This window comes from Prinia subflava, chromosome 3, assembly GCF_021018805.1.
Source record: "Prinia subflava isolate CZ2003 ecotype Zambia chromosome 3, Cam_Psub_1.2, whole genome shotgun sequence".
In the NCBI taxonomy this organism is placed as follows: Eukaryota; Metazoa; Chordata; class Aves; order Passeriformes; family Cisticolidae; genus Prinia; species Prinia subflava.
In genome coordinates, this window is record NC_086249.1 from 78,172,824 (window position 1) to 78,199,439 (window position 26,616).

Genomic DNA, 26,616 nt, shown 5'->3' on the forward strand with positions numbered 1-26,616 from the left:
ATCCAGACCCAGGAACTACTGCTAGATGCTAACACCTTTACAGTCATTTGAGAGAATTAAGAAGAAAATTTATTCTTAAAATGAAGGTAGAAAACTGCACAGGAAATATAAATAAAAAAAATTATTTCAAAGTTCCTCAGTAGAAGATATTACTAAACAGAAGCCACCAGTTCAAATCTCAATATAACTTGAATTCAGCCTCAGTTTCAGTCTGAATGGCCTTGTATTAGTCTAAGATTAGGTCTTCCAGTACATGAAGTTAGGATATGCTTGGGAAAGACCAGGAATCAGCAGGAGTTGCATGATTACCCCAAAGTGCCTAAGCATGGTCTGCAGAAAGTTTTGTGGACAAAATATGCTACACAAAAATCACATAAGCACACATCCTGTTATATAACTGTCATAACAGACAAAAGGAAACAGATAACAGCATAAGAAATTAAGGCCAAACATACTGCAAATTCTCCTTCTGATTAAATAACAAAAACACACCTTTGATTCACCTTTTTAAACAATCTTTCCATCTAAACACTGTTTCAAAAATGAGCTACAAGCAGGATTTGTGCGTTTCCTGACATTCTTTTTTTCCCCTCCAAAAAGGTTAAAAATCCATTTAAAAAATCATAGCCAGTACAACATAGCAATATGTGTCCCTCTTAGAAATATCCTAATGGTACGTTTTAGAATAACATCTGTCTCTCTGCAGCAGAAATACGTATATATATTTGCTTCCACAGGAACATCATGTGCTGTCTTTAAAAATCATGTAATTACTGTACAAGCCTAGCAGGTGAAGATACATCTGTGCAATCCAAAATTGTGACTACTGATTTTTTAACTTCCTGCTTCCATGACTATGGTATTTTTGTTTGTTTGCATTCATTATCACAATTGCAACTAATGCTAGTCCCACAGCTAGGCTTGGAGGGCCACAAGGACTGAACTCCTGAGCAATTCCAGACAGGAGTGGGGCAATGATGCGTCCCACTGATGTCACCGACTGTCCAACACCCAGGAGTGTACCGCTGGCCTCGTTCCCACCGACGGCCAGCTCCAGGTCAATGATACACGTTCGGCCTATAGTGGTGGAGAAGGCCAAGAAGGTGGAGGACAGAATGACCATCCATATGCTCCCTGCTGATGCATACAGCAGAATCAGCATGCAGGTGAAAGTGCTGGAGTGCAACAGAAGTCTGTAAGTGTTGTGCTGATAGAGTCTTGTTATTGGTCCGAGCAGACAACCAGCCAGGACGCCGAGTGCACTGCTGTAGCTCATTAGGTATCCAGCAACCAAGGGTTTCACCTCAAATCTCTCCTCCAAGGCCAGAGTGAAATTACTGTAGTACAGCAGTATAGCAACAGACATCAGGAACCGCACCAAAAATACATCCCACAAATTGGAGCATGCAATTCCCTTAATCTTCTTCAGCACTGCTGCAACCTGGATCCATGGAGACTGGAAAAAACTACTGTTTGTCACAGCTCTACTAGTTGCTGATTTCGAGTGAAGGTCATGATTTGATTTTGCTGAGCAACTGTTCGTTCCTTTATCTTGGTAATGGTCCCTACTGCTAGTGTTTTCTTCACTCCAGGGTAACATCCAAACAAGACCTATAGACCAAGAAATTAGTTGATTTAATTCAATTGCATCAACATGCAAGAATCATGGAAGACATTAGTTTGATTGTAACAATTAAAAAAATACTTCAGCAATACTTGTCCTTAAAAGAATTGCAAATATTAAGTCTAGTGTTATTCATAGTATTGGTTCAATTTTAAATGCAGCAAAAGCAAGAAAGGAAAGCACTGAAATACCACACTCACACCATATAAACAAATCTAATAGCTAAAGCCAAAAGTCTGATTTCTAGTCTTCACTTTTGGGCACACCAAAAACTCCCATTTGTGTCTGAATGTAAAAGAGATATAGGCAAAATGAAAGAGAAGCACCTGGAGGATAACTGTTTCAAAATTCCCACCCTTCAACATAGGTTCAAGTTCAAACAGCAGTATTGGCATACTAAATATTTATGCCTTAGATGATAAACACACTATGAATTCAAGGAATTACAGATGGCTGAAAAGGACAAAATGAGGAATGAAAAGACCCAAGATGCAAAATGTGACATGCAACTTACCACCATTCAGAAGAAAAATAGAGGCACAGATGAAGGATGTTTGGTAAAAGCCACCTTCAAACTCTGCAAGGTAGCCACCAACAACAGGTCCCAGAATGAAGCCCACACTGGAGGCTGCATTGAAGCGCCCCATTACTAAAGGGCGGTCCCTCTCTGAAACCAGGTCAGACAGCAGGGCTTTAGAGATGGAAAGGGTGTGTTTGAAAATACCTGCAACAAAGTATAAACAAATCAATAAACATGTATTTCTCGCTACAAAAAACAAAAAGAGACAGAAGCTATATCAAGTGGCAGTGGTCCAAATTTGTACAATTTATATTTTTAAAAATCCATTCATCACAAATTCTTCCGTGCTAGAGTAAGCAGCTTTGTGGGGTTTAGATGCCTGGTGGGTTAAGCCTCAACATTTCAAATTATTTTCAGGAAAAAATCGTAAGAATTCTTGATTTGTAGAGACTTTTCCAGTACTAAGATTCAGCTGGTGCTACTGGGTGATGATACTATGCAGCCATCCATATACCACGATTTCTCCCATAGTAATTCTCAAGCTGAGATGACATGGAATTTAAACTGCAAGAAAGCCAAGCATTTACTCACCTACAGGCACTCTAGAAATAGCAAACAGGAATACTGTGGTGGAATTTCCAAGAAGGAAGTAACCCAGTGCACTAAGAAGAATACAGGCAAGCAGGGAATACCGTCTTCCTACTATATCACTCCAGCAGCCCTTTCACAAAGCAAGAAAGAAAGATTAGCTTTTTATAACACTAAGCTATGTGCAGTGATCAATCAGTACTTCTAAATTAAATTGAGAAAAGAGATCAAAGGACTGTCAATTAAATCCTAATGAGCTCATTACACAACATTCCTAAGTGCTCAAAGTCTGGAAGTCACAAGTAGAGTTCTGCCCTGCTGGCAGGCTACCTGCCAAAACTATGATTCCATATAATGTTGTATGTAGAGCTTTCTTTTACAAAAGTAATTCTCCCTTTTAAAAAGACAATCCTGCAATAAATTCCACAAAATACTACCAGTAGAAGCCTTCTGAAAATCTTACCATAAGCAACCACAAATACTTGCTTGCATCACTCAGGCTGCTATCTATTAGACACTTGTTGAACATCTCAAAAGCAACGATCTTGGCTATGAAGAAATTGTCATCTGAGTGAAGATAGGTAAGAAGTAGTTTGCAGAGGGCAAACAGAAAACTTGCATTTATCAGTTTATAAATCAGCTTGATTCCCGAGAGGAAATAGTTTTTTAAGAAAGTAGACAATGGTCTTGCACTTCCAAGAAAATGCCACAAAATTACAGCAGGAAATTATCAGGTATCCTACATAACAAACCCTGAAACAGTTCTTTACATTCTCATATTCTGTTCTCTTCCAAACTAGAAAATTAGTACCAGGGTAATATTAGGATATATAAAAACAAAGTAGCTAACAGAAAACAAAACCGAAAAAACAGCAAAGATACAATGGGTAATTTAGACCATACAGTGAATGCACTGCTCATTAGCAGGGAGAGCAAACTAGATCACAGGCTGTGAAGAGCTGACTTATGAGACTGCTTTTTGGATAGGCTACTGCCCTGAAGGAAATTGCTTTATTAGCACCAGCACTAGAGGAGATAACCCTGCACAACCATGACCTGCTCAGTAATGTATCTGAGTCCAAATCTATATTCTAGTTTTTGTCTAAAAACTGTACTCTGTTTGGGTCTGAAAAACCTGGCAATTCCCCATAAACAAAACCACCATTTCTCATGCAAACTGAAAACTGGTTCCTCCAACCAAAATGCCTATGTGAACACTTTATGCATTTTCATAATGTCAAGAAATGCTATTATTAGCCCCACCCTTTTTTTCCCTATAATCCATAGAAATATCAATATGCTCTGGAACGCAGTGTTAGAACTCACCACAAATATGCTGGAAAATAGCTGCATTACACCATAGAGAGATCCTAAAACAAACAAAATACCAGTGTTAAAAATTAAGCTTTTTTTTTTCAATGAAAACTGCACAAAATTTTAAATTATTAAAAATGGGAAATCATGGGAATAGTTTACTAGAAGAATGGGAAGAGGGAGGACAAACCAAGGGCGGAGTTTAGCATTTAATAAAGGAAACAGTTTCAGGGAATGACAATATAAAAAAAGAAAAAAGAGCTGAAAAGTTATAAAACTATGTAAGGTAAAATGATGTTGCATTGTATGGTGTATTAAACAAAACAGGTCTTGGCATTTATAATAGCTTTCTCAGAATCAGGAGAGAATTTCCCTGCTGGAAAGAACTTTCCACTTGGTGCTTCAGTCTACTACAAGGCATCACAGAAACCCTAAAGAAAACACGGACCCTACTTTCTCATTTTGGAGGCTAGGAGTTTAGCAGAATTTGGTGATAGAAGAGAAGGAACTAACTGAAGCACAGAGAAACATCTGCCTGTCTCTTTCATTTATAATAATATACCTCAAACCTAGTTTTGTCCTAATGTTAAAAATCAAAGCAGACTGTTGAAATGAAAACATATTTTTGATTAGTTGCTGCTTAAAATAATACTGTCAACTCAGTGTAGAAGCAGAATTATTTCATACAAAGTGTTGAATAAAAAAGCAAAAGAATAAAACTGAATAACAGCTCCCACGTCTGGGAATAAAGAAAATATTGTATCACTCCAAACCATAAACAATATCATAAAAAGTACTTTAAAGCCACAGAACTTACCCTAGCACTAAACACTAAGATAAAATTCCAAATCTTCAGAATATATTTGTAAACACTCCTAAAAGTGAGTAAATATTTTGCCAAGACACCTGTAAGGGTTTTAATCAAACTGGAAGAAATCATAGACATTGGAAAGCTTTGGAGAACCAGCTGCAGAAGTACCATTTTCAAAGTGTAAATAACAATAAAACTACAAGCAACACCTCTGGCTCCCTAAATTGCTAAGCTGTGAATTCTTGGATGCTGGAAAAGTAGCTGTACAAATGTTACTGCAAGACTTCCTTGTTCTTTCCAACTGTGCTCTTTCCCAAGCACGTACTTTTGGCTGCTGTCAGTGCACGAGTTTGGACAGGTCTTTAGGTCTAGCACAGTATGGCTGCCCTTACTGTTTTACTTGGAAATTGTCTTTACTTTTTATTATGCTATTAGCAAGGAAGAACGATGTTACAATGTCCAATTTGCAGTAAGGCAAAATCCAGGCCTTATCTTACTCTTTTATAAATCAAGTACTGCAACTCACCTATGATTCCAGCAACTGTATGACTTGCTCCTAGAGATTTGATGTGAAGATTCATTAAAGGAACAACCAGGCTCACCCCAAATAAGTCCTGAAAAGAAGGTAGGAACAATTTTAGCAACTACCACAATGACAACAGCAACCTGGCTTAATAACAGTCAACATTAGAAAAATAAATTAAAAAAGGTAAATTATCTCCATATCAACACAAGGTTAAAAGAAAATTTTTCATATTACAAAACACATAAACTGAAAGACAAAGGATTGCCTCACAGAGGAGTTAAAGCTACGAAAACACCAATTCTCTCCCCCCATTCTAGATACAACCCTTCTGAAGATACATATTTAAACATTAAATATTCCTTTAGTAGCTCTTAAACTTTACCTGTTTAACAAGAAAAGTACTTTGTACCAATGCTTTAAATTGAAAATGGTCTAATTTCAATCACCTAAAAATACTTTTTATTTGTGCAAAGAATGTATATTTTGAAAAATGGTATTTTAACCCAACCACAATGGGGAAGAAGCTACAATAGATCTAAACTGACTTACAGACTGCCTTTGTGTATAGCTTGAGAAAAGTGACAAGACAGAAACTTAAAAAAAAAAATAAAGGCAATTCATAATTGAAAAACATTTTGTAAGAGGACAGTAAAAGACACTGCCCATCTTGAGAAGTACAAGGATCTCTTACTCATTCCTTTTGCTTTATCACTTTTTGTTAAGCTCACCACATTGACCTAGTAGTTCTTTCAGTACTACTACAATCTGGCACAGCATCCAGTGTCCCTTGGAGATCTATTGGAGCAAGATCACCTTTCATCACTGACTGCTTGAACTGAACTAGACTGCCTCAAAGACTGATTACCTGTAACAATGTCTGTCACTACGTGAATTCTCACAGTCTGTCATTCATTATTTTTTGATGGTTGAAGTTGAGGCTTACAAGGTTAGAATCATTAAATACATTAGCGTGAACAGAGCACATAATTAACAAACATCTTCAGTAATACAATATTAGGTGTCACCTGAGAACCTAAAGAGAGGTTCAGTGACCTCAGGTCAACAGAGACATGAAAAAGTACAGTCTCAAACTATACCCTGGCAGTACTGGACTGTCACAGGCATGCAGGAAGAGCAAGACCCATTAACCACTATTCTCTGATGGGTAGTTCACTCTCATTCCACGTGTAATTCCCTCTGTGTGGTGATAGATACGCTGTATTTGTCTGGCTACAGGAAGTTTGCATCCCCACACCCTCCAAAAGGACACTCCCTTGGTTGATCTTCTTGTGTGCTCCAGCTCAGTGTCAACAAGCTATTTCAGGGCTGGAGAACCACGGCGTTTAAAAGTCAGTAAAAAAGGAGCAAAATTCTAATGCACGTTCTCCTGGGATATTTGGTCCAGGACACAAACCAACTGGGTTGTTTCTACTGCCCTAAAAGTAGGTAGGACAATATCTTGACATTTCACAGTGCAAACTCATACTAATTTTGTATTCATTTTCCAAATAGTTGCTTTTAATTTCAAATTAGTTAAATGGCACTTTTCAGAGGCTCGGGAATCGCTACAGAATATGAACCTTCTTTAAAGTCTGTTCTTTCAATAAGGGACTTTTTCTTTCCTCAGAAAAAACGTATTTTTAGGATTTTTAGGGGGTTAAATTTACAGGAACCACGGGTATTTCAGGAAACAGGAAACAGCTCTCTTGTCAGCACCAAGGCAAGACTCAGCTTTTCGGGTGCTGCGCTACTCCACGGCATTCACAGGACAAAAATCGGACCTGTGCATCGCGCTGCGTGGCTGTTCGCACGGGTACAACAGCACAGCCGCTACACACCGCCAGCGCTGCCAACACCGGCGCTCCCCCGGAGCGGCTGCAGCGATGCTCCCCGGAGCCAGCAGCCTTGGCCTGGAGAGGAGCAGATTCCCGCACGGGGCGGCTCCGTGGCTTACCAGAAATCCCACCGCGTAGAGGCACCGCACGAAGCGGGCCCGGCTCCCCGCGGCCCGCCGGCCGCCGCCGGCCTCCTCCTCCTCCTCCTCCATGCGGGCGGCGGCGCCGGGCCTGCGCAGTGCCCGCGGCGGGCGGAAACGGAGCGGCGGCGGGGCGGCGGCGGGGAGCGCCCGGCGGTGTCTCCTGGGGCACGGTATCCTTCGCGTGCCCTCTTTTGGGGCGAGGATGAGGAAGAGTAAGGCTCCCCGCCGGCCTCGGGAGCCGTCGGGATCCCTGCTTCCACCCTCCCACACACACCTCTGTAGGACTTTGCCCTTCCTGCCTCTTGCGTGTTTGCACGGGAAAAAAATTTTGCAACTCGTCCCCTCGGGGCCTGAGGCTCTGTGGAAGGCAGCAAGAGCCAGCTGGAGGAGAGGGGCTTTGGAAACAAATATGCCACAGGACCATGGATCCCGTGCACAGTTCTGGTGGTTAGTGTAGAAATAAGGCTCTTTGGCCCTTGCACCTGCGATGGCAGCTACCCATATGGAAAGGGGCCGTGTCCCAGCGCTGCTGCTGTTCCTCGGCCATCTCGCGGGCTCAGCCCGCTGCTTGCATCAAGTGTTTCCGGCAGCAAAGAGTTTCCTGCCTTGTTACGTGGCTTATGATGGTGTTACTGAGCCCAGCAAGGAGGGCATCCCTCTTTCTGCTTAGCACGTTCACTGCTCTGCTGCGTTTTTGATAAAAGTCAGGGACAGCTGGAATTGTTGACAAGTATGTTATAATGCATTTGCATCCAAAGCAGTGAAACTTCATAAATCTTTCAGATGCGCTGGTGGAAACGATTGTCACATGCAAAATGTGACCACTCAACTTTTGTGGAGTCAGAGGTGCTCTTTTATATAGTTGTTTGCCCAGGGATCAGTAAAACTGTTGCAGTTTTAAATACTTTTAAAAATGCACAAGGGAACAGGAAATGCTTTAACTTGTTTTTAATTGTCAGTAAAAAGAAACTTTTGAAAAATGTTGATGACTCTTATGTTTTAAAAGTTAGCATGAATTACAAAATTTGAGAAAGATCATTCAATAACTGACAATAGCCTAACTTCAGTTCTATCTTCGTGTTTTCAGAAGAAATAAATATCACAGGGTTGAGGATCTTTTAAGTATTTAGGTCACAAAAAAGAAAAGGGGAATGTGGCTTTCCTTATGATTATTAAAAATGAAGCTAAATAAACCCCAAAACACCCAAACTGTAAAGAAAGACATATTTCTAGATAAGCAGCTTACTTATAAGATATCAAGGCAAAACTTAACTAAGTATCTGCACCGGGACAAAGATGTTATCAAAGTCCAGACAAGAATAACTCAGTTGTTTAATATTCTGGTAGCTGTGATGTTTTTGTGTTGGGCTAACCAATACATCCTATTATTTTATCTCTTTGATGCCACTTTGAATAACCAATTCTCTCAGTGAGGTTTTTAAATTCTGGATACAACACTAACGGAGATCAGTTGCACACAATTTCTCTGAAATCGACAAAATGGTGACAAGATGCTGAAATATTGGAGCATCCTGGGAATTGCTGCTACATTGTCTGCTCAATATTGCGCTAATTTTATCCTTGGTCATTTTAACTGATAGAAGAAATTGAGAGTGCCTGAAAATTTATTATAAGAAAGTTTTAAAAAGATGGATGATGAAAAGATGTTGCAAGGGTTCCTGGGGTCTAAGGGACATTGACTTCTATGCAAACACTGAGCACAGCTGAAATTTTTAAGGTTTTATGTGTCAGCCTCTGCCATAAGTCTCTGAAACCAGTTAGCCATTCTGTATTTTTCTCAGGTTCTGAAGATCAGAATGATCGAATTTGGTGGGGACAAAGTATTGCAGGCAGGAGTATTGAATTCCCTGACAATGAAAACCCTTAGGTTTTGTATGTTATGTCAAGCTATCTCTTGACAATGTGCACTTGTAAATCAGAGAATAACCAAACTTTATGACATCAATGAAAACTGTTCCTGGGGAAAAAACCCAAGCATTTAGAGAACACATAGGTGTCTTCCTTTAACATATCTCTTACTGCTTTTTTCCTGTCAAATTTGATCATACTGTTAAAGAATTGTGCAGCTTACATGCTTACATAATTTACATAATATATAAGAAAAAGGCATTAATAGATAGTAATGGACAGATATCTCTGTTACTTTTGAACTGAAGGCAGAGGATTTCAGCTGCCTCAAGGTTCCCACTCATGTTCTGTAATTGCAATTACAAAATTTAAGATAAAGGCTCCCAAATAAAGAAATCTCAAGATAAATGTTCTCAAATAGAGTGGTTTTATGACTGATAAGGGAATTGACTAGCAATTAAAGGAATGAAATACAATGAAGACCATTTATCAGAGTCCTAAGGAAAATAGTCTGATATCTTTGGGAGAATTACATAGTTGGTTGATTAAAATGATATTATTGATATAGTACACTTACATTACTTTAGGGTGTTTGAGTTGCTAGTGGATGATTCTCAAAAACAGGAACCCAGTAAATACTCAGAAGTGGCCAGCAGCATGTTTGTTCAGAAATGCCTAGATGATCCTCTTATTTCTATTTTCTTTTCTGTGACCTGGTAACAGCAATTGAATGAAAATTATTGATTTTATGGATAACACTAGAACCAGGAAGAATATCCTACACAGAGAGCTCTGTTTCCATTATATGTAAGTAATGTAAGTGTGAAGTGCATCATGCTAAAAACAAAGCATGAGGATGTGCACCTCTGTTGTGACAGTGATTATGAGATGAGCTTGGTAGTCATAGTACTCAGCCAGCAACTGTAAGTCTTTATTGCTATTTTGTGGCCCTCGAAAAAGTGCTCATTTTTTGATAAGAAATAGAGAAACCAGAAGTAAAAAGCAGGAAAACTTTATTACATTTCTATCAGTTTTTCAGTTTGTATACTAATGCAACATTGTGTCTAGTCTGCTGTCCTAATTGGAGATCAATTTTGCATAAATATAGAGAATTAAAAAAAAAGAGAGAGATATTTTAATGGCAGAAGGAACATTTCTTCCAGTGTTGGGCTGCCAGAGATCAGATTATCCACATTTTTGTTGGACTTTCCTCAAATTATGAATGGAAGGAGAACTAGTCTGTGATTCAGTTTGCTCATGAGGAGTGAAGAATCTTCAGCCTTTTAGTGAAAACATCTACTGTAAATAATTGGTGTCACCTGCCAAGCAAGGGGCTGAAGCAGTCTGCAGCAGCCCTTCCTCAGCCAGCTCTGTGGCTGTGTGTGCTCCAAGCCCTGACATAGTGAAAGCACTGATGGAAGTCATCTGAAATCTAGTAAAATTCTTTTTAAAAAGATCCTCACATTACTTCAATAATGGAGAAAATTTTAAAGCTTATAAATTCTTAAATAAAATTTGTAAAATACTTCTGTGAGACAGATCTAAGACAACTACACTGATTTATGCCAGTAAATGGAATATATTCTTGAATTCCTGCATTACAAATAGGTAAGGTCAAGACCCCCAAATGTGCAATTTGTCATCAAATTTAGTGAATCTAACAATGACTTATTTCATTCTGGTTTACTGCATCAGATCATTAGGGTTACTTGAACAGTCATTTCAACTTTTCATATAGAAATTGAGCAAAGTAGAAAAAGTTCCAATCCAGTGGTCCAGAACATTTTAAGAGGTACTTGCAAATGAACTTGAGTTTGGAATCTGCTGTTAATCTTAAAGACATTTAAAGTGTAATCTGTCTGAAAAGATCTGCAAATTTAAGGAATGTGGAAAGAAACTTTTTAATTGATGCCACCCTCAAAGCTGTAAATGAATCAGGTTGGTACGTCAGAGAGACTTAGAAAGCGTTTATGAAACAGCTTGTTAAAGGAAGAAATTATTTCAGGCACTGGGTCTACATCTTCCCTTCTGGAGTTTTTTGTGGCAGCATAGCTAAGGCCACATGGTTTTTTGTGTTTCTTTCAATTAATGTTTAACAGATAAATACATTGGGAATGATTTAGGTACTATTGATCCTTCTGTGGAGCAGAAGGTGGCTGGGATGATTCCTATTGACCTCAGTCTCTTTTCTGGTGTATTAGAGTACCTTTACATCCCACACATCATTTCCCACTCTCTGTGCTGGACCCTCCCAATCCTTCACTGAGTCAATGATTTTATTTATTTAATTATTTATTTTAAAGTCATTGGCTCTGTAGAAGCTGGAAGGGCACAGAAAGACCTAAAGGCCAGTTCCTCAGGCTTCCTGAATAAATCAAAAAATACATATATTGAAAAGTGTCTATGCAGTAACTGGAAGGTATTACAGGCTCAGAGTGAGATTCATAATAGCATCCTGCTATGGAAGGACCCATGTAAGGCAGCAACAAGAATGGTGAAGAAAACTCCAACTTTTAATTTCTGACTATGCATAACTACTTTCATAGGAAACTTTCTGGAATACCTCCTAGAATTAGGCAACTCATTCATTTCTGTGAAAATTGCACAGGTGATGTGTCATGACTTTATTGCAGGAAATATTAATGGCATTGGCCTGGCTTTCCTAAAATTGTATGAGAAATTTAGAGCGCTCACGATGGTGACGCGATAAAGAAGCTCAGATGCACCTTCTTGTACTTCTGATGATTCTAATTATCTTGCCCAACTTGCAGGGACATGGATTCATCACATCTTGAATCAGTGTTATGACACAATTGAAAAAGAAATCATGCTTTGCTGTCTTTTTACCCATTTTATCTAATGTAGATTTAATGCAAGGTATAATAGAGAATGGGATATATGAAACAGAGTGATCCACTCTGTCATACTAAAGTTTTGTCTTCCTTTCTGTGGCTGAATATATCTGTGATGCTTTGTATTGTCAAAGTCCTGAACACAGAGGGTATAAGGCAGGGTCCAAATGGGATGTACGCCCTGAAGCTTTTTTCATCAGCATGATTCCAAATCTGTCATGTGTTCCTGCAGGTGCCTAACAATGGGTCCTGGTTACACAGAGATGTACAGAAGTAATGCCTCACAAAGAAGATTTTTCTTACTGGTTTATTAGATTTCCTGTTGAGGCTTTTGCTGACATATGGGCTGCTTATGTCCCTTTTGTTCTTACTATCATCTCTGTGACCTTATTATAGCTCGTGCAGAATGAATGACTCAGTGATACCTGGCTTGATTTCCTCCTTTTGTGGGAGGCTTCAGCACATTTCTGCAATCTCCTCTCAGGTTTTACCTGACCCAGCCATGTACCCTCACTGCAAAGAAGGTAGATGGTATCCTGGTCTGTATTAGTCAAAGCATTGCCAGCAAGTTGAGGGAGGTGTTCTTTCCTCTCTGCGCAGCACTGGTAAGGCCACACTTGGGAGTGCTGTGTCCAGTTCTGGGCTTTGCAGTACAAGAGACACATGAACACTCTGGAGGGAGTCAAATGATGGACAGCTAAGGTGATGAAGGGACTGGAACATCTCTCCTATGAGGAAAAGCTGAGAAAACTGGGACTGTTCTGCCTGGAGAAGAGAAGGCTCAGAGGGAGTTTTGTATAAATGTCTGATGGAGCCAGGCTCTTTTCAGTGATGGCCATAAGAGGCAGTGGGGACAAGCTGAAACACAGGAGAGTCACTTTGAACATCAGGAAACACTTTTTGTTGTGAAGGTGACCAAACACTGGCAGGTTCTAGAATATCCAGCCTTGGAGATATTCAAAAGCCACCTGGACATTGTTCTGGGCAATCAATTCCATGTGGTCTTGCTTGAGCAGGGAGGTTAGACAAGATGGCCTCTAGATGTCCCTTCCAAACTCAGTCACTCCGTGGTTGTGAGTTGTGGTCTGATTTACTGTAGTATTAAGATTAAAGTGGTTGTATTTCAAACTAGTTATTCCTGACCCTCTCTTGGTCAGTGAACAAATCAAACCAACACCAACCAACTAACCAAAGAAATTGTACGTTTTAGGGCATGGTTGCTTGCACATTGAGGTGGTCATCCAAATAATCAGATGGACTGTGCTGTAAAAGTGATGTATGGCCGTAGAGGAAACCTGAAGTGACCAGCTTAAAGATGAGCTCCAACCACACATTTAATGGACAAGGTGTGGGCAGGTGTGCTGTGTGCGGTGTCTGGCTGTGTGTCTGCCTAATACTCTGCTGACAAGTGATCATGTGGATGCAGTAGGTAACATCTGCCCAGCTGGGGAGGATGGACAGGATGAGGGTCGGATTCAGTGGGTGAGATACTCCCATTACTGTTCAGAGCAGTAAATGAGCATTGAGGTCTCAGAAGGACTCAGCTCTGAGGCAGTTGCTGAAATTGTTTCTTGCTGTATAGTGAGACATGCAGCCAGTTCTAAAAGGCTGTTTTTAGATCATGGACATATCTGCCAGCACAGATAAGGAGCTGCCTGCCAATTCCAAACATACACACCCGACACTTACTCAATCACACACAAACATAAACAAGCAAACAAACAACATCCCCTTCCCATAAATATATTTTTTCCCCTTCAGATGGAAAAGGAAAAAAGAAACAGCCTGTTATTTTTTATTTTTTTTTCTATTTTTAAATACAAGGAGGGGCTCAGATACTTATGTGAAAGCTGGAGCTATATGCATTAAAAAATATGCATATTCAGGACTTAGTTTAGCCCTATCTCTATGGTGAATAAAGGGAAATAAAATAAAAAAATTTTTGCAGCTTTGTTAAATGAGACGAATCCATCCATTATGTGGGTCCTTCAATCTTTACCACTACGAGTCAACAAAATCAATGAATGTTTGGCTTAATTAGCCGAATTGATTGAATATTAAAGCTGATTTAATTACTTCATTGTCATTACAGTAGGGATGAATTTGGCTAAGTCATTTTGGTTTAAAATGACAGTACTTCTGCAGTAATTTAGTAGTTTTGAAAGGAGTTGGGGAATGAATTTGTTTAAGATTCAAAATAATGATTATTTTGCCTTGATAAGCTTGGCCCTGTTTTCTCTGCCTTGAAACTTTCTCTCTTTTATTGAGGAACCTTCAGAATTTAATTTAATTAACGAAAAAGTGCCCTGAGACTTTGAGTATTCAAATGGTGGATAACATGAATTTTTAAGCTGACATAACAAGTCTTAACATTGCTTCTGATTCATTCTTGACATAGACAGGCATAATGCTGGCGATGTTAGAGTATTTGGAAGATAACACTGCCAGAGAATGTGCCATAAATATAAAAGAGAATAATTAAATTAGATCCTCTCAGGATGAACATGCTAAACTGAGACCAGAGTACATGTACAGTATATTAAAAATAAATACTAGCACTGCACAGGCAGTAATTCAGCTGTCATTTGAATTCAGTGAAACTTTCCTTGCAAACTGATTTCAGTGAAGCTACTCACAAGAGTAAGTTACTCTTATGCAGAAACAGGCTCACAGAGTCACTGACATATTTCTGTCCTGAAGCCAGGTAGGTGCAACATGACTGGAACTAGCATTTTGATATTTTTGGTTGTTTGTTTTATTAATTGTGGTTCAGTGGCTGAGACAGGGGTCTGGATTCCTGTTTTTTTCTTCTGTTTTAATATTGGAGCATTATTTACGATGAGCTTGAGTGGCATAAGGTTAAACAGTGCATCAGAATTAATTTTTTAATAGATTTCATGAATAACTCCATATAATAGCTTTTGTTTATGTTTGGACTATCTATATCTTTTAATTTCACTGTATGAAATTCTTGAACTTTGGGCCAATGCTTTCTAAGGCCACCCACACACCAGCAGAATGCATGGGAATTTCACGGAGTAGGATTCAGGTGCAGATTAAGACCTTTGCATTCAGACATCTCCATGAGAAATATGGACTTTTGCTGCAGTTAGTGTTGATCGAGGTGGTGCCTCCAGGATGGCCTGACAAGCTAATGGAGCCTGGATTCAGAGGTAGCCTGGGTCACACAGTGGTGTGAACCTGGCCTGTAGCTGTCACTCAAGAAAGGTGTCAGCCTCCTCTAATCCTTCGTCATACCTGCCTGCCCAGTGTAGATGTCCAGGAGCAGCTGAGTGTGGGAGATGACGGTAAGGCCACCAGATCCCTCTTTCCAGACATGATTCAGTCACCATCATGTAGGGTCCTAGTGTCATCCAAGGGGAGAGGGGACACATAAGACCCCATGTGGGGCTAGTAGATGTTTTAAAACAGGGAGGGAAATACGCCCTTCTGGCACGGCAGCTGAGAGCCAGCAGGATACTCTGGAGCTGGCTAGAGCTAGGTATGTGTCCAAGTGAGTGAGCAGAGCCCTGTAAGTCTGATCTAGGTTGTGATGAGCTGCTCTCTGGTTCCACTGAGTGTGATCACTGTTGATTATGACAGCAAGACATTTAGCTTATATGAAATTGTCTATATTGGGCATATTAGTGCTGAATTGAGTACTACTTTTTTTTTTTTTTTTGACGCATTAGAATACAATTGAACAGAACAGAGTATTTGCTGGAGGAGACCTACAACAATTATCTAATCCACCTCCTTGACCACTTTAGGGCTGACTGAAAGTTGAAGTATTATTCCAAATTGTGAGTAATCATTTTTATTTTATTTTATAACACATTCTATGTGTTTTTCTTTTTTCTTGGGCTTTTTTTTTTTTTAATGAACAATAAAACATCACTTTCCAAAATTAGGTTTCCAAACACCTCTCTTCCGCTGTATCAAAATGAACTGCATCAGTGGCTGTCAAGAAAAGCAAATATGACAAAAAGAGTCTGTTTGAATATGCATTTGCTACTCTGCATACATTGCAACTCTGAAGTGCCAAAAGGCCACAAAATATTAGATGTGCTTGTGTATGAAGTTAGTATAGTATCGGGTTTGAATTTCATAACAAATGTGAATACGATGTTGGGCAGATTGTGTAGTGGTATAAAACCACTGAGGACACAACACCAGTTCATCTGTGTAGAAATGAAGGGAGGTGGTAGAAACAATGTTTTCCTTGCTGTCCTCAAGCATGCTGATGCACTGTCCAAACCAATAATGGCATATTAAAAGTAGGAGTCCCTCTGGAGTCTTAAATCTATTGCCATGAAATGTTGTGACAAGTGTTTTCTGGAGTAAACCGGCTTAATTATTTTGAGCCCAGCACTTCCCAGTGGAAGTGGAAATTTTCTACTCTGGTGATAGATAAATCCAATGAAATTTTATTGGGTAAGGATTGTAGGATCTGGTGCTTGTTGAAAACTTACATGTTTGTATAGGAGCATGCCCTGTAAGCCATGAGAGATGTTGGGAAGGCGTGCTTGGCATCAATGAAATTGTTGAAAAAGCCTTTTTCTTGTACAGTGAGTACTTGTAATTTAAATGTTTTACCTCATCACTTTCCAAAATGTGTTTTGTGTTTGTATTTATTTGTTTCCCAAACACAAAACATGTGTTTGGGAAAGTGTCTTTTTGTTTTCAAAAGATGAAAGTTTTTTATCAGGTACTTGAAGAAATTTTTAACTGCATAATTTTTGATATATAATATATAATATATAATATATTATATCTGAATAAATAAAGCATTTAACTGTTTTTGTGTTTAGTGTTGCTAAAGTTATTACTTTTGAGGTAGGATGTAAATTTTTAAAGGTAACTACATTTTTATTATATATGAATTTTCAGAGTCATATCTCCATTTTGGCTACCATATTTTAAAATTCTATAAAAGATTCTCAGTCTTCTTTTTACAAAGTGACTTATAGTAACTTCCAAAGTGTTCCGGGTGTTTCCTTTCCTGCTAGCAGCTAAGGAAACATTCACCACCAGGCCTCAACTTTGGAAGTCCTTGCTACTACTGTGTGCTCTGTAACGCTGCTCACATAGATGGACAGAGCCATTGCAACTCCATCTCCATCTCCACTGATGTTGATGCACCAGCTGCAATAATATTTCAAGTCAATCCCTGATTAGTTAGAGGAAGGTCAGCTATTTCTGACTGGCCTCGCCCGGACAGCGAAACAGAGCAAAGCTCTGCCATCAGTGTCCTAAAATAGAAGGCCCTTTTCATCTGTCAGACTTGAGTCAGCCACATGGAACACAAATTTGGAGACACAAGTCGACTCACAGGGCATTGGGAAGAAGGGCACAGACAGAAAGTGAAGAGAAACTTCCTCAGATATGAGCTGTATTCTCCAAACAGTTTATTAGTTACCGTCACAATAATTTTTTATTTTACTGCTAACCTTTTAAGTGATTAAGTTGGTTTTTTTTTTTTAAATTTTAATAACTTCAATAATGAAACTGAGCGTGGGGATATTTTTTGGAGGTTTCTTTGCAGCTCTGGGAGTTTTGCTGTTTTTGGTGGCATTTGGAACTGATTATTGGCTTCTTGCTACAGAAATGGGAACTTGTTCAGAAGCACCTGAAGGTGCTGGGGTTAGTATGAACTTTTAATTTGTAACGAGAATTATATTTGTAGAATTCTTGGATGTCTTTATTTTCTAAGAATTTACTTCTCTATAAACTTTTGAATATACTAATCGTGTTTATTTTCTAATATCTTTATTTGGAGAATTTACTTCTGTATATACTTTTGAATGTATAATAATTTTGACCTTTTGGAGACTTACAAGCCTGCCTCAAAACCTCTTATAATCATTTGTAATCAGCTCTAAAATGAATTTATATTTTGTGAGACTGCTTTTGCAATATGATATTCTTTCAAAAGAAGAATGACTGTTTATAAATGCTATAGCTGATCTAAATTCAGATAGGTTGTGTGTCACTATGATGGTGGTGTTTATCTTCGCATCTAATTGAACTTAATTCTTTCAGCCATTCAAAAATCATATGATAATGTCTTTCTTTTTGTTTTTTTCTTTCCTTTGTAGGGAGAGAAGGCCACTTTCCATCATGAAGGTTTCTTCTGGAGGTGCTGGTTCAGTGGATATGTAGGAGATAATAATGCCAGCATGTGGAATTTTTGGTATAGTAAGTAATTTTTAGCCTTTTACATTATTTACATTACTCAAAATTGTTGGAGTTTGGTGTGTTTTTTGTTTTGTCTTCTATCTTATGAATCATTAGATTTCATATGGCTTCTTTGGGGATCATGTTCTTCAGCTATGCTAAAATAAATTCTTGACACACACTTTTGTAATCTGTACTATAGGAAACCCCAGGAACAAATGATACAAGTTCAGCTATCAGATTACACTGTGATAGTTGTGGATGCCCTGTTAACTTGAGTTCATTCTTAGCTACAAAGTCTTTTGCCACTTAATGTTAAAGAGTTGGTTTATTTCTGTTAAGTAAGGAAAAAAGAGCTTAGTGGTTAGCTTGGTTCATGAATTTTTGCTTGTAGAGTTTTTCCATCTGTTCTTAACTGACTACATGTAGGTTAAGAAGGGAATGGGCACCTCCACAGTGAAAATGGTGTAGGACACACCATCTCCAGAAGAGTTCCTTTATTACACTTACAGATGATGTGTTGCTCTTTCATTACATCCAGGATTCTAAGATAGATAGAATTCCAAGATCAGATAGTGTTTTACAACCAAAATCTTCCATTAAGAAGTCAAGCAAAACTTCTTCTCCAGTCTTTGACACTCCCTCTGAAGTAGGGAATTCCCTCACCTTATTGCAAGATTTCCATAATCTTTGAGAAAAGCAGGTGCCATCATACAAGTTTGACTTCAATAGCCCATATTTTGCTAAATGTATTGCTTTGTCTTGGGTGGAAAATGTAATATTCACTATAGTTAATTTCCCCTTGTTATTTATCTGGAAAATTATGTGGTCAGGAATCTGAAATTTAGATGGGGTTTAAGTTATAGTCAGCTTTTGTCTTTTTCCAGGAAGAAGTTGATATTTTTAGAAGTATTTAATATAAAGGGTAAAATTACCCTTTTCTGGAGTATATTCATTCCGTAGACTAGACTCATATTTGTGGACATTGTACAAACTTTCTGAAGATATTTGACATTTTCTTTGTTCTTTCACAAAAGAAAAAGTAATTGCCTAGATTTTGTTTGTTTGGCTGTTTATTTTTGTATATGTAATAATGAGAACATAATTCATCCTCAAATGAGAAAGGTACATATGCATAAAAAGGCATACATAGGCATCACGTATAAATGCCAGTGTGCTTTCAGCAGGGCTCGTTTACTGTCCCAGAGTACAAATCTGTATTGCTCTTTAAGGATTGGTGTTGTATGCGTTACAAGGCTTGTGTCTCTTACCAAACCAAATTGACTGTAAGTTGTTGCCTGGGAAAGGACCTGCAGTCTTGACCTATGAAGCTCAGTTTGCCCATTTGAAGAACAGACACACAATATTGTTAAGGCAGTAAAATATTAATCTTTAGCTTTCTTTCATTTTTAGCCAACCAGTCACCTTCTAAGAACTGTACACATGCTTACCTGTCCCCGTTCCCTCTTCTCCGAGATGAACACAACTCAACCTCCTATGACTCTGCAATCAGTAAGTATTGTTTGGTGCAAGTGGATACAATGCCTATAGTTTCAAGAAAAGATTTTGGATGCTTCAAAATAAAACAGCTTTATCGCTCCACACGGTTTAATGAGCAGAATTTTGGTATTTCATACTTCTCATAATTGTACAACATGCATATTCAAGCCACTGTGTAACAAAGGACGTGAATAGATGCTTAGCTTTAAGCATGATGGCAGAATGGAGGTAATTTCTGAAAAAAAGGAAAAAGAAAAAAGAAGACGTTTCCTTTTTAGTGCTTTTTTTCTCCAACATAGTAAGTATCTTCCTTGGGCCGAGTACATTAAACAAGTACTTCTTGTCATGTATTTCAATAAAACTGATTTTGGTTTTGGTTGGAGTGTTTTTTTTTGTTTTGGTTTGCCTTTTTTTTTTTTTTTTTTTAAATAAATAACCACATATGGAAATGTGATGCATTTTTACTTTGTGAGGAAGGAGGAGCAGAGCCTTGATGCTGTCTAAGTTTATTTAAAACTCAGATATACTTCCCTGAGAAACTCTTGTACTGTAACAGAGATACATGTAAGTTTATATTTATATAAATGTGAAAGATAAACATTAATACATAACTTTGTTTGAAAAGTGCCTAGAAAGCTCTGTATTTACTACACTTAGAAACTACTTAGAAATATCAGGTGCATCATCAGACTGAGAGCTTTATGCAAACATATTTGAAGTAAATAACTTCTGATATCTATTTCGTATGACTTTTTAAATGACCTGTGATGTGTGCATGCTACATGTCTCTGAGCTTGCTGTGGGACTTAAGTGATTGCTATCTGTCCTGAAGCTGTAATTATGCTTTTGCTAACCTTGAAGCGTCTTTAGAATCCAATTTTTATGCTGCAAAAACAAACTAGAATTATAATGGTTCTGTTAATCTTTAGAAATTATGAACTGTTTGTCCAGGAAGAATTCAGACCTTACCACTCAGAGATCTAATCTGTAACTTCATAGCACATCTAGAACAGTTTATCTTTCCATTTGAAATAACAGAGTCATCAGCTCCTATTAGCCTAGACAGAGTTTGTATTCCACCGTTCACTCATACATTCACAAAGGTTCCTCAAATTATATTGCGTGATTACACAGAAGTGGACAAACAAAGAAAAAGGAAAGGAGAAGGAATATCATCAAAAGTTTAATTAATTTTAGTTAATGTTTGCCAAAAGAACCACTGCTCAAATATAATTTTCCTATCTATATTTCATATTAGGAGATTAAAAGTAGGCAGAACTGTGCTGTAGATGCTGGCCCAGGTAGAGTATATTCAGAACCATTCTTGCTATATAAATAGATACAATTGGATTGCTTTCGAGCTCATTAAAACTGAAGAGGGTTTGGGGTTTTTTATGCCTACATTTCATTTTCAGCATCCAAGCTGAGTTATTTGCTAGAACAGATATGATTGTTCATATCTGTTCATTGTCTTTCACAACTTTTTATGAAGAAGGTTATGTCATCATCTCTTCTGTTAGTTCAAAACTTGTTTCTCCTTTAGTCTAGTTTGACAATCCTGCTCATGATATTTGACATTCAAGTTTTAAAAGCCTTGCTTCAACTGCAGTTGCTAAATTAAGAAATGCTAGAAGGTTTTCTTCTTTTTCTTGACTGCCAGTGCAGGAAGTGGTTCTCTATAAAGCCAGTGGTGAAAGACTCCAGTTTGGTTTCATGAAGACCAAGATTTCATCTATTCTTGGTATATCCAGTTGTCTGCATCTAATACTTTGCATCAGCTAAGCATGGAATAAAAGGGCAGTACCAAAAAATTGAGGTTATTGTCCCCTTTTTTTGGTTCTGCTAATGTTTCTTGATAAAATACTACCATTTTCATGGCTTGTAGCTTTCTCTACATGTTCTCTTTTGGAAATGATAAAAAACGCAAATCTCCTCTCCAGGTTTATCATTGCATTTTTAATGAGTGAGTAAAGTTCTATTTTAACAAGATATAACAAGTTAACACGAATTTTCTGTCATGTTCATTTGCTCTTTCATAGGAAAAATAAACAGCTGAATAAAGAGCTTTAAACTTCATTAGAAAAATCAAACATGTATACAACACATTTTCTGAAAATCTATAACTTTCTGTTCAGAGCACTATTAGTTTCTGAACAAGTAAAAGCATGTGATTTTTTTACAGACTATTTGGCTTAAGAAACTTATGGATCTTATCAGAGGAATTCGAATTTAACTTTAGCCCCTTGTGCAGTCCCTTATGTGGAGACACAAGTGTGGTTTGGTGTTGGAGTGCTATGTCACCATCCAGCTAGAGGAACTCAGATAAAGATAAGTTGCCTGAGGAACATGAAATCTCTGATGCTTTTTGGGTGCAGTGTCTGGACCACGTTCTCTGTTGACATAACTCCTTTGGCTTTAGTAGGAATTTGGCTCAGGGCTTTTCAGGGCCAGAATTCAAAACAGGATCACCTATCCTCTCTTAGTTTATTTACATCTTTTTGTATGTTGTGTTTGCATTTGTGTTATTGTTCCCAAAAATATTAAAGCACTGAGGATGGGGAACTCTAGTGTTTCAGTGTGCCTTGCAAAGCTTTAGACTAAAGGCTTGGTTCATCCTCATGTACAAACCTAGACTATGATCTCTTGGTGCCAAGGACTACAGCCTTAGATGGAAATGTAAAAATAGAAAAACCTATGGGAGTGCTTATATTGGAGGTTTGAATGTATGCTTTAATGTATCAGATATCTTTTAATCATTACTGTTAGCTGCATGATCAGCTTCAAAGGGTTAGATAGCACTGCTTTGAAAATGCAGTTTGCTATGTCATCTAATCATGGTTGTAATGTTTTTGTGCATTCATTGGTTTTGTTAAATATCTTGACAGAGTGGGAGGGCTTCCCCTAGCTGTAGTGTAAGGTATCATCAAAAGCTGTGTGATCCATCATTCATAGTTAGTGTACTTTAAGAAATTCATTGGCCATGTCATTTCTCTTAACCTGAAAGAGGTTCTAAATGAACTCAGGGGAAGCCTGACTCTAGAGACTTTCTGTGATGGTACAGAGGTTTAGAGTGACAACTTTTATAATGTGCAGCTCTTTAGTTGACTTAGCACCTCATTTTGTTGTTAGCAGTTTCATTTTTATGATGATTCACATATATAAGTACAATAAACTATGACCTAGGAATAAAAAATAAATTAGACCATGCAATAGAAATGCCACAGCAGCAAATATATGTTTATTTAAAAATAAACATATATTTGCATAATCATAAGGAGATTATTTGCCCCATCAGGCTATTCTGAAAACATAATAGTGCTTTAATATTAATTCATTACTTGCTAGATTCATGCATAATATTATGTCATTAGACTACTCAACACTGATGTTCAAGGGCTATCACAATTTCCTAAAGTTCTTTTGCTATAGGACAATACTTAGCCTGTTTTTGAAAAATGTGCAAAGTTCTTATTAGTGAAAATAGTCCCACTGGCCACAGTGAAATTATTCCTAAGAAAAAGAAGTGAAAAATCTAACACTTAGTCACTAATTCAGTATTTTTACTTTTGAGGGGATTTTTTTTAAACTTAATTTGGAAATAAACAACAGTTCCCTAACTGTTGTAAACCACCCCAACACCTTTTGAAGCTGAAGTGGAAGAATTTTAATGAGCCAGCACTGGCACATTAGTTTAATACTCTGATTTGTAGCTGCTAGTATTTTTTTTCCTGGCTATTAGTATCTTATTTTGTCCAGTACAATGGGCACATTGCCAGCATTTGAAGTAATGCCTAATGGATAATACACAATGTTTATAGGACTGAAGGAAAAATCTAATTCAGCAACTGTTAAATCTAAAATGGTGAGTTCAAATTTATTGGCAGAAATTTGGCAAATTGATGAAATTAACCTATTGTAATCTGGAAAATATCAGCAATGAAATCTGAAAATAGAAGCTGTACAAGTGAAATGTTAGCAGCAGTCTATTTCTGGGGGGAAAAATGCTCTTATGTAATAGTCATATAATTGCCCATGAGAGATTGTAATACAGTACATTTATAAGTGTGGTCTTTCTAGTCCCTCAAGCAGCAATAAAGTGAGAAGCATTTTAAAAAGCAGTGTATTCATTTTGTGAATATTGTATTTGTTTTACTGTTAAAGTTATTTTTGAAAAAGAAGTTATTGCTAAGGGATACTAAAGGGTGCTGAATGAAGCTGAGAAAAGTCTTGAGAGGTTTACTGTGTTGCCAGGTGTGTCTCCTGTGCTGCTGCTGAAATAGGTGATTTCACTTGCAGTTGTTTATCTGCAGAGAAGAGCAGTTCAGGCACTTCAACTTTCACTGTATTGGCACTGTGTGTGGCAATACTCTTGTCAAAAGCATTTCAATACCTCTTATATATAGAATATAGAGGTAAAATAGAGTAGAGGGGTAAAAACCCACACATTCTAAAATCCAGTCCACTGTCAGATCAAAGGAAATGTTCCCTTTTGGGTGTGTGCTCGTCCATGATAGTTCAAGGAAACTTTTCCAAGTCATTTTGCCTACCCCTGGAAATTTTTATGTGGCATTGTACTAACACATTTCAAAAGGCTTTTCATCCTTATAGCACTTAGTAATTCCTATTGATATTAAATTTAAGTGGCTGGGGTTTTTATGGTACACCACAGTACTTGTATGGGCTAATGGTTCTGTTTTGAAAACATTTTAAGCCAGCAAGGGCAGTGAAATACTTGATATGCTTTCATGATGCTGATGTTAACATCTCCAATAGTAGAAGGGTGCTGCTTTGTGACATTAGCTAGGCTGCTCCTGACTAACTATTATGGAGCTCCAGAGGTGGCCATGACTGCTACACAAGTGTGTGTTGTAGGTGACACAGCTCTGTTAACTTTTCAAATGTATTATTGCTTCCCTTTCATATCACGCGTCAGTAAATCTTAAAATATGAATGTGTAACTTCAGTTTGTAATCAATGCTGGGATCTACTATACTAGAAAAAAAGGCTTTTGGTAATTTTCAGCTATTTCTCCACAATTTGGTCCCTTGCACAAACCCAGAATACTTCTAGTTTCCAAATAATTCAAAAGCCTCTGGAGGGACCTAAATTAGGATCTTTAGAGAGAAAAACAAGTAGCTAGGGAAAGCTACAGGTCATGCAATTTTTGAGGAATATAATGTTCCCACATAGGCCCAACAGTGCAGTTGTGTGTACTCCTGTTTTCCACTAAGTCTTTTTTATTTTTAGGTCTGCCTGCCATTTCCAAGGCAAATGTTGTACTCAACAAAGGGGCGGCTTACCAAGATGAGTTGCAAACCTTCTGTTTAGCACTCTTGCAACACAGAGCAATGTTATCTAAGATTTTAAGCACTACAGATATGTTTTCTTTGCACTCTGCAATCGTGCTTATACTTTAATTCTTCTGTTGTAGGAAACACTTGGAATAATGCATGTATTTGAGGTGGGTAACTAACATATCTGTAAAGTATCTGGAAGAGACAAGGTTACTCCTTGTCATCTGGATCAGAACATGGGCTATCCTATGAAATATCTCAGTGAGACTTGAAATTGTGCAAACTTCTGTTAACACTTATGTAGATATACTTTGTATGGGTTTACCAACCCATTGTTTCTTGAAAGAGACTGCTTGGATCACAGTTCCAGCCCTTTTCATGGCTTGTAAAGAAGAGTAATTCAGAGCAGAATCTTCTGTTGCATTTTATCTATCATTGTGTGTCTCAGCCTCAGAGCAGCAAAGTCTTTGACTTGAAGAGTAATTTCATTCTTAGGAAGACTTAATTTCAGCCAGCTCTTTTGTGTTCATTTATAGATGACAGCTAAGCTAAATGACAGCAGTAGGCCTGAGTTGCAATTTTGAATGACTAGCCCTGTAGAAATTGATCTTGCCCATCTAGGCAGAGAAGATGGGAAATGTGATCTAAGCAAAAATGGTCAGATTATAAAATAAGTGAAGCCATCTTTGCAGGAAAATGATGGCTTTTTAATTCCCTTACAAAAGTAAAAGTCTAAGTGCTCATAGGGTGTTTCCTCAGACCTGTGCCACAAATGAACCAAATTACTTTCTGCCTTGCAGATTAGAGGGGGTAGTATTTTGCTTGAAAAGTCACAGATTTGTGAGCAGACTTTACACCTGTCAGTTACACTCTGTTTTTTAACTGATGTTTAATGAATAAATTAGCTTAATAAACAGGTATAAGAATTTATCCATGATTTATTAGAGTAAATATCGCTTTTGGAGAAATAGAATGGAAGCTTCTGTCAGGTGATAGCTGGGTGAAATCAGTATTTCACACATAATGCATAAAATAGCTACAGTGTTAGAGCAGAGAAGCAGCTTTTCTGTTGTATAGTTACAGAGAGGTTAAAACAAATTTTCATCAGTTACATTTGTACTACTTTTTTCCTCTGTTTCTCAGAATATTTGAGCATCAAATCAAGCTTTTCTCATGAAATTTCACTAAAAGCAGGCTTCAAAGCTTCCTGTTTGAAGCGCAGATAATGAAAAGGGATGTTGGTTTTGTAATGCCAGAGAATCTCATGTCCTCCATTCAGAAAATGGAAACACTGCTCCATGACTTAGGTGACTGACCATAATAATATACAAGAAAGCTTTTTCAAGGTCCATTTTGGCCAATGTTTCCTATTATGTAGTATGACTTTGAAGTACCTTGGGCCACCCATGTAAAAGAGTTGGGTGGTTATAGATTGATTTAGTGGTATTAGGCTTTAAACGAGGAAGTAATGTCCCATAGACTTGGAGACTGCAGTGAAGCTTATCAAAGTAGCCCCATGAGTAAAATAATATGAAATTGCTTCAGAAACCCAAGACTGAAGGA

At 37.9% G+C, this 26,616-nt stretch overlaps 2 protein-coding genes across 12 annotated transcripts in view; one reads left to right on the forward strand and one right to left on the reverse strand.

Annotated features, from left to right (window-relative positions):
- Nucleotides 1-373: 373 nt before the first annotated feature.
- MFSD9 (major facilitator superfamily domain containing 9) lies at nucleotides 374-7,469 on the reverse strand. Its single transcript, XM_063392637.1, has 6 exons — nucleotides 7,338-7,469; nucleotides 5,384-5,471; nucleotides 4,059-4,102; nucleotides 2,736-2,865; nucleotides 2,139-2,348; nucleotides 374-1,611 (listed from the first exon to the last, which is right to left on the reverse strand). Exons 1-6 carry the CDS (start codon nucleotides 7,428-7,430, stop codon nucleotides 824-826), a joined length of 1,353 nt encoding a protein of 450 aa, XP_063248707.1. The 5' UTR covers nucleotides 7,431-7,469; the 3' UTR covers nucleotides 374-823.
- TMEM182 (transmembrane protein 182) overlaps nucleotides 6,700-26,616 on the forward strand; it is a 31,178-nt gene continuing 11,261 nt past the window's right edge. For 2 of the 11 annotated variants that reach the window (XM_063392640.1, XM_063392638.1), the window contains exons 1-4: nucleotides 7,429-7,573; nucleotides 17,616-17,725; nucleotides 18,181-18,280; nucleotides 19,673-19,771. In XM_063392640.1, the coding sequence (XP_063248710.1) occupies nucleotides 7,429-7,573; nucleotides 17,616-17,725; nucleotides 18,181-18,280; nucleotides 19,673-19,771 (454 nt within the window). The other 9 variants (XM_063392641.1, XM_063392642.1, XM_063392639.1 and 6 more) reach the window with 9 other exon arrangements.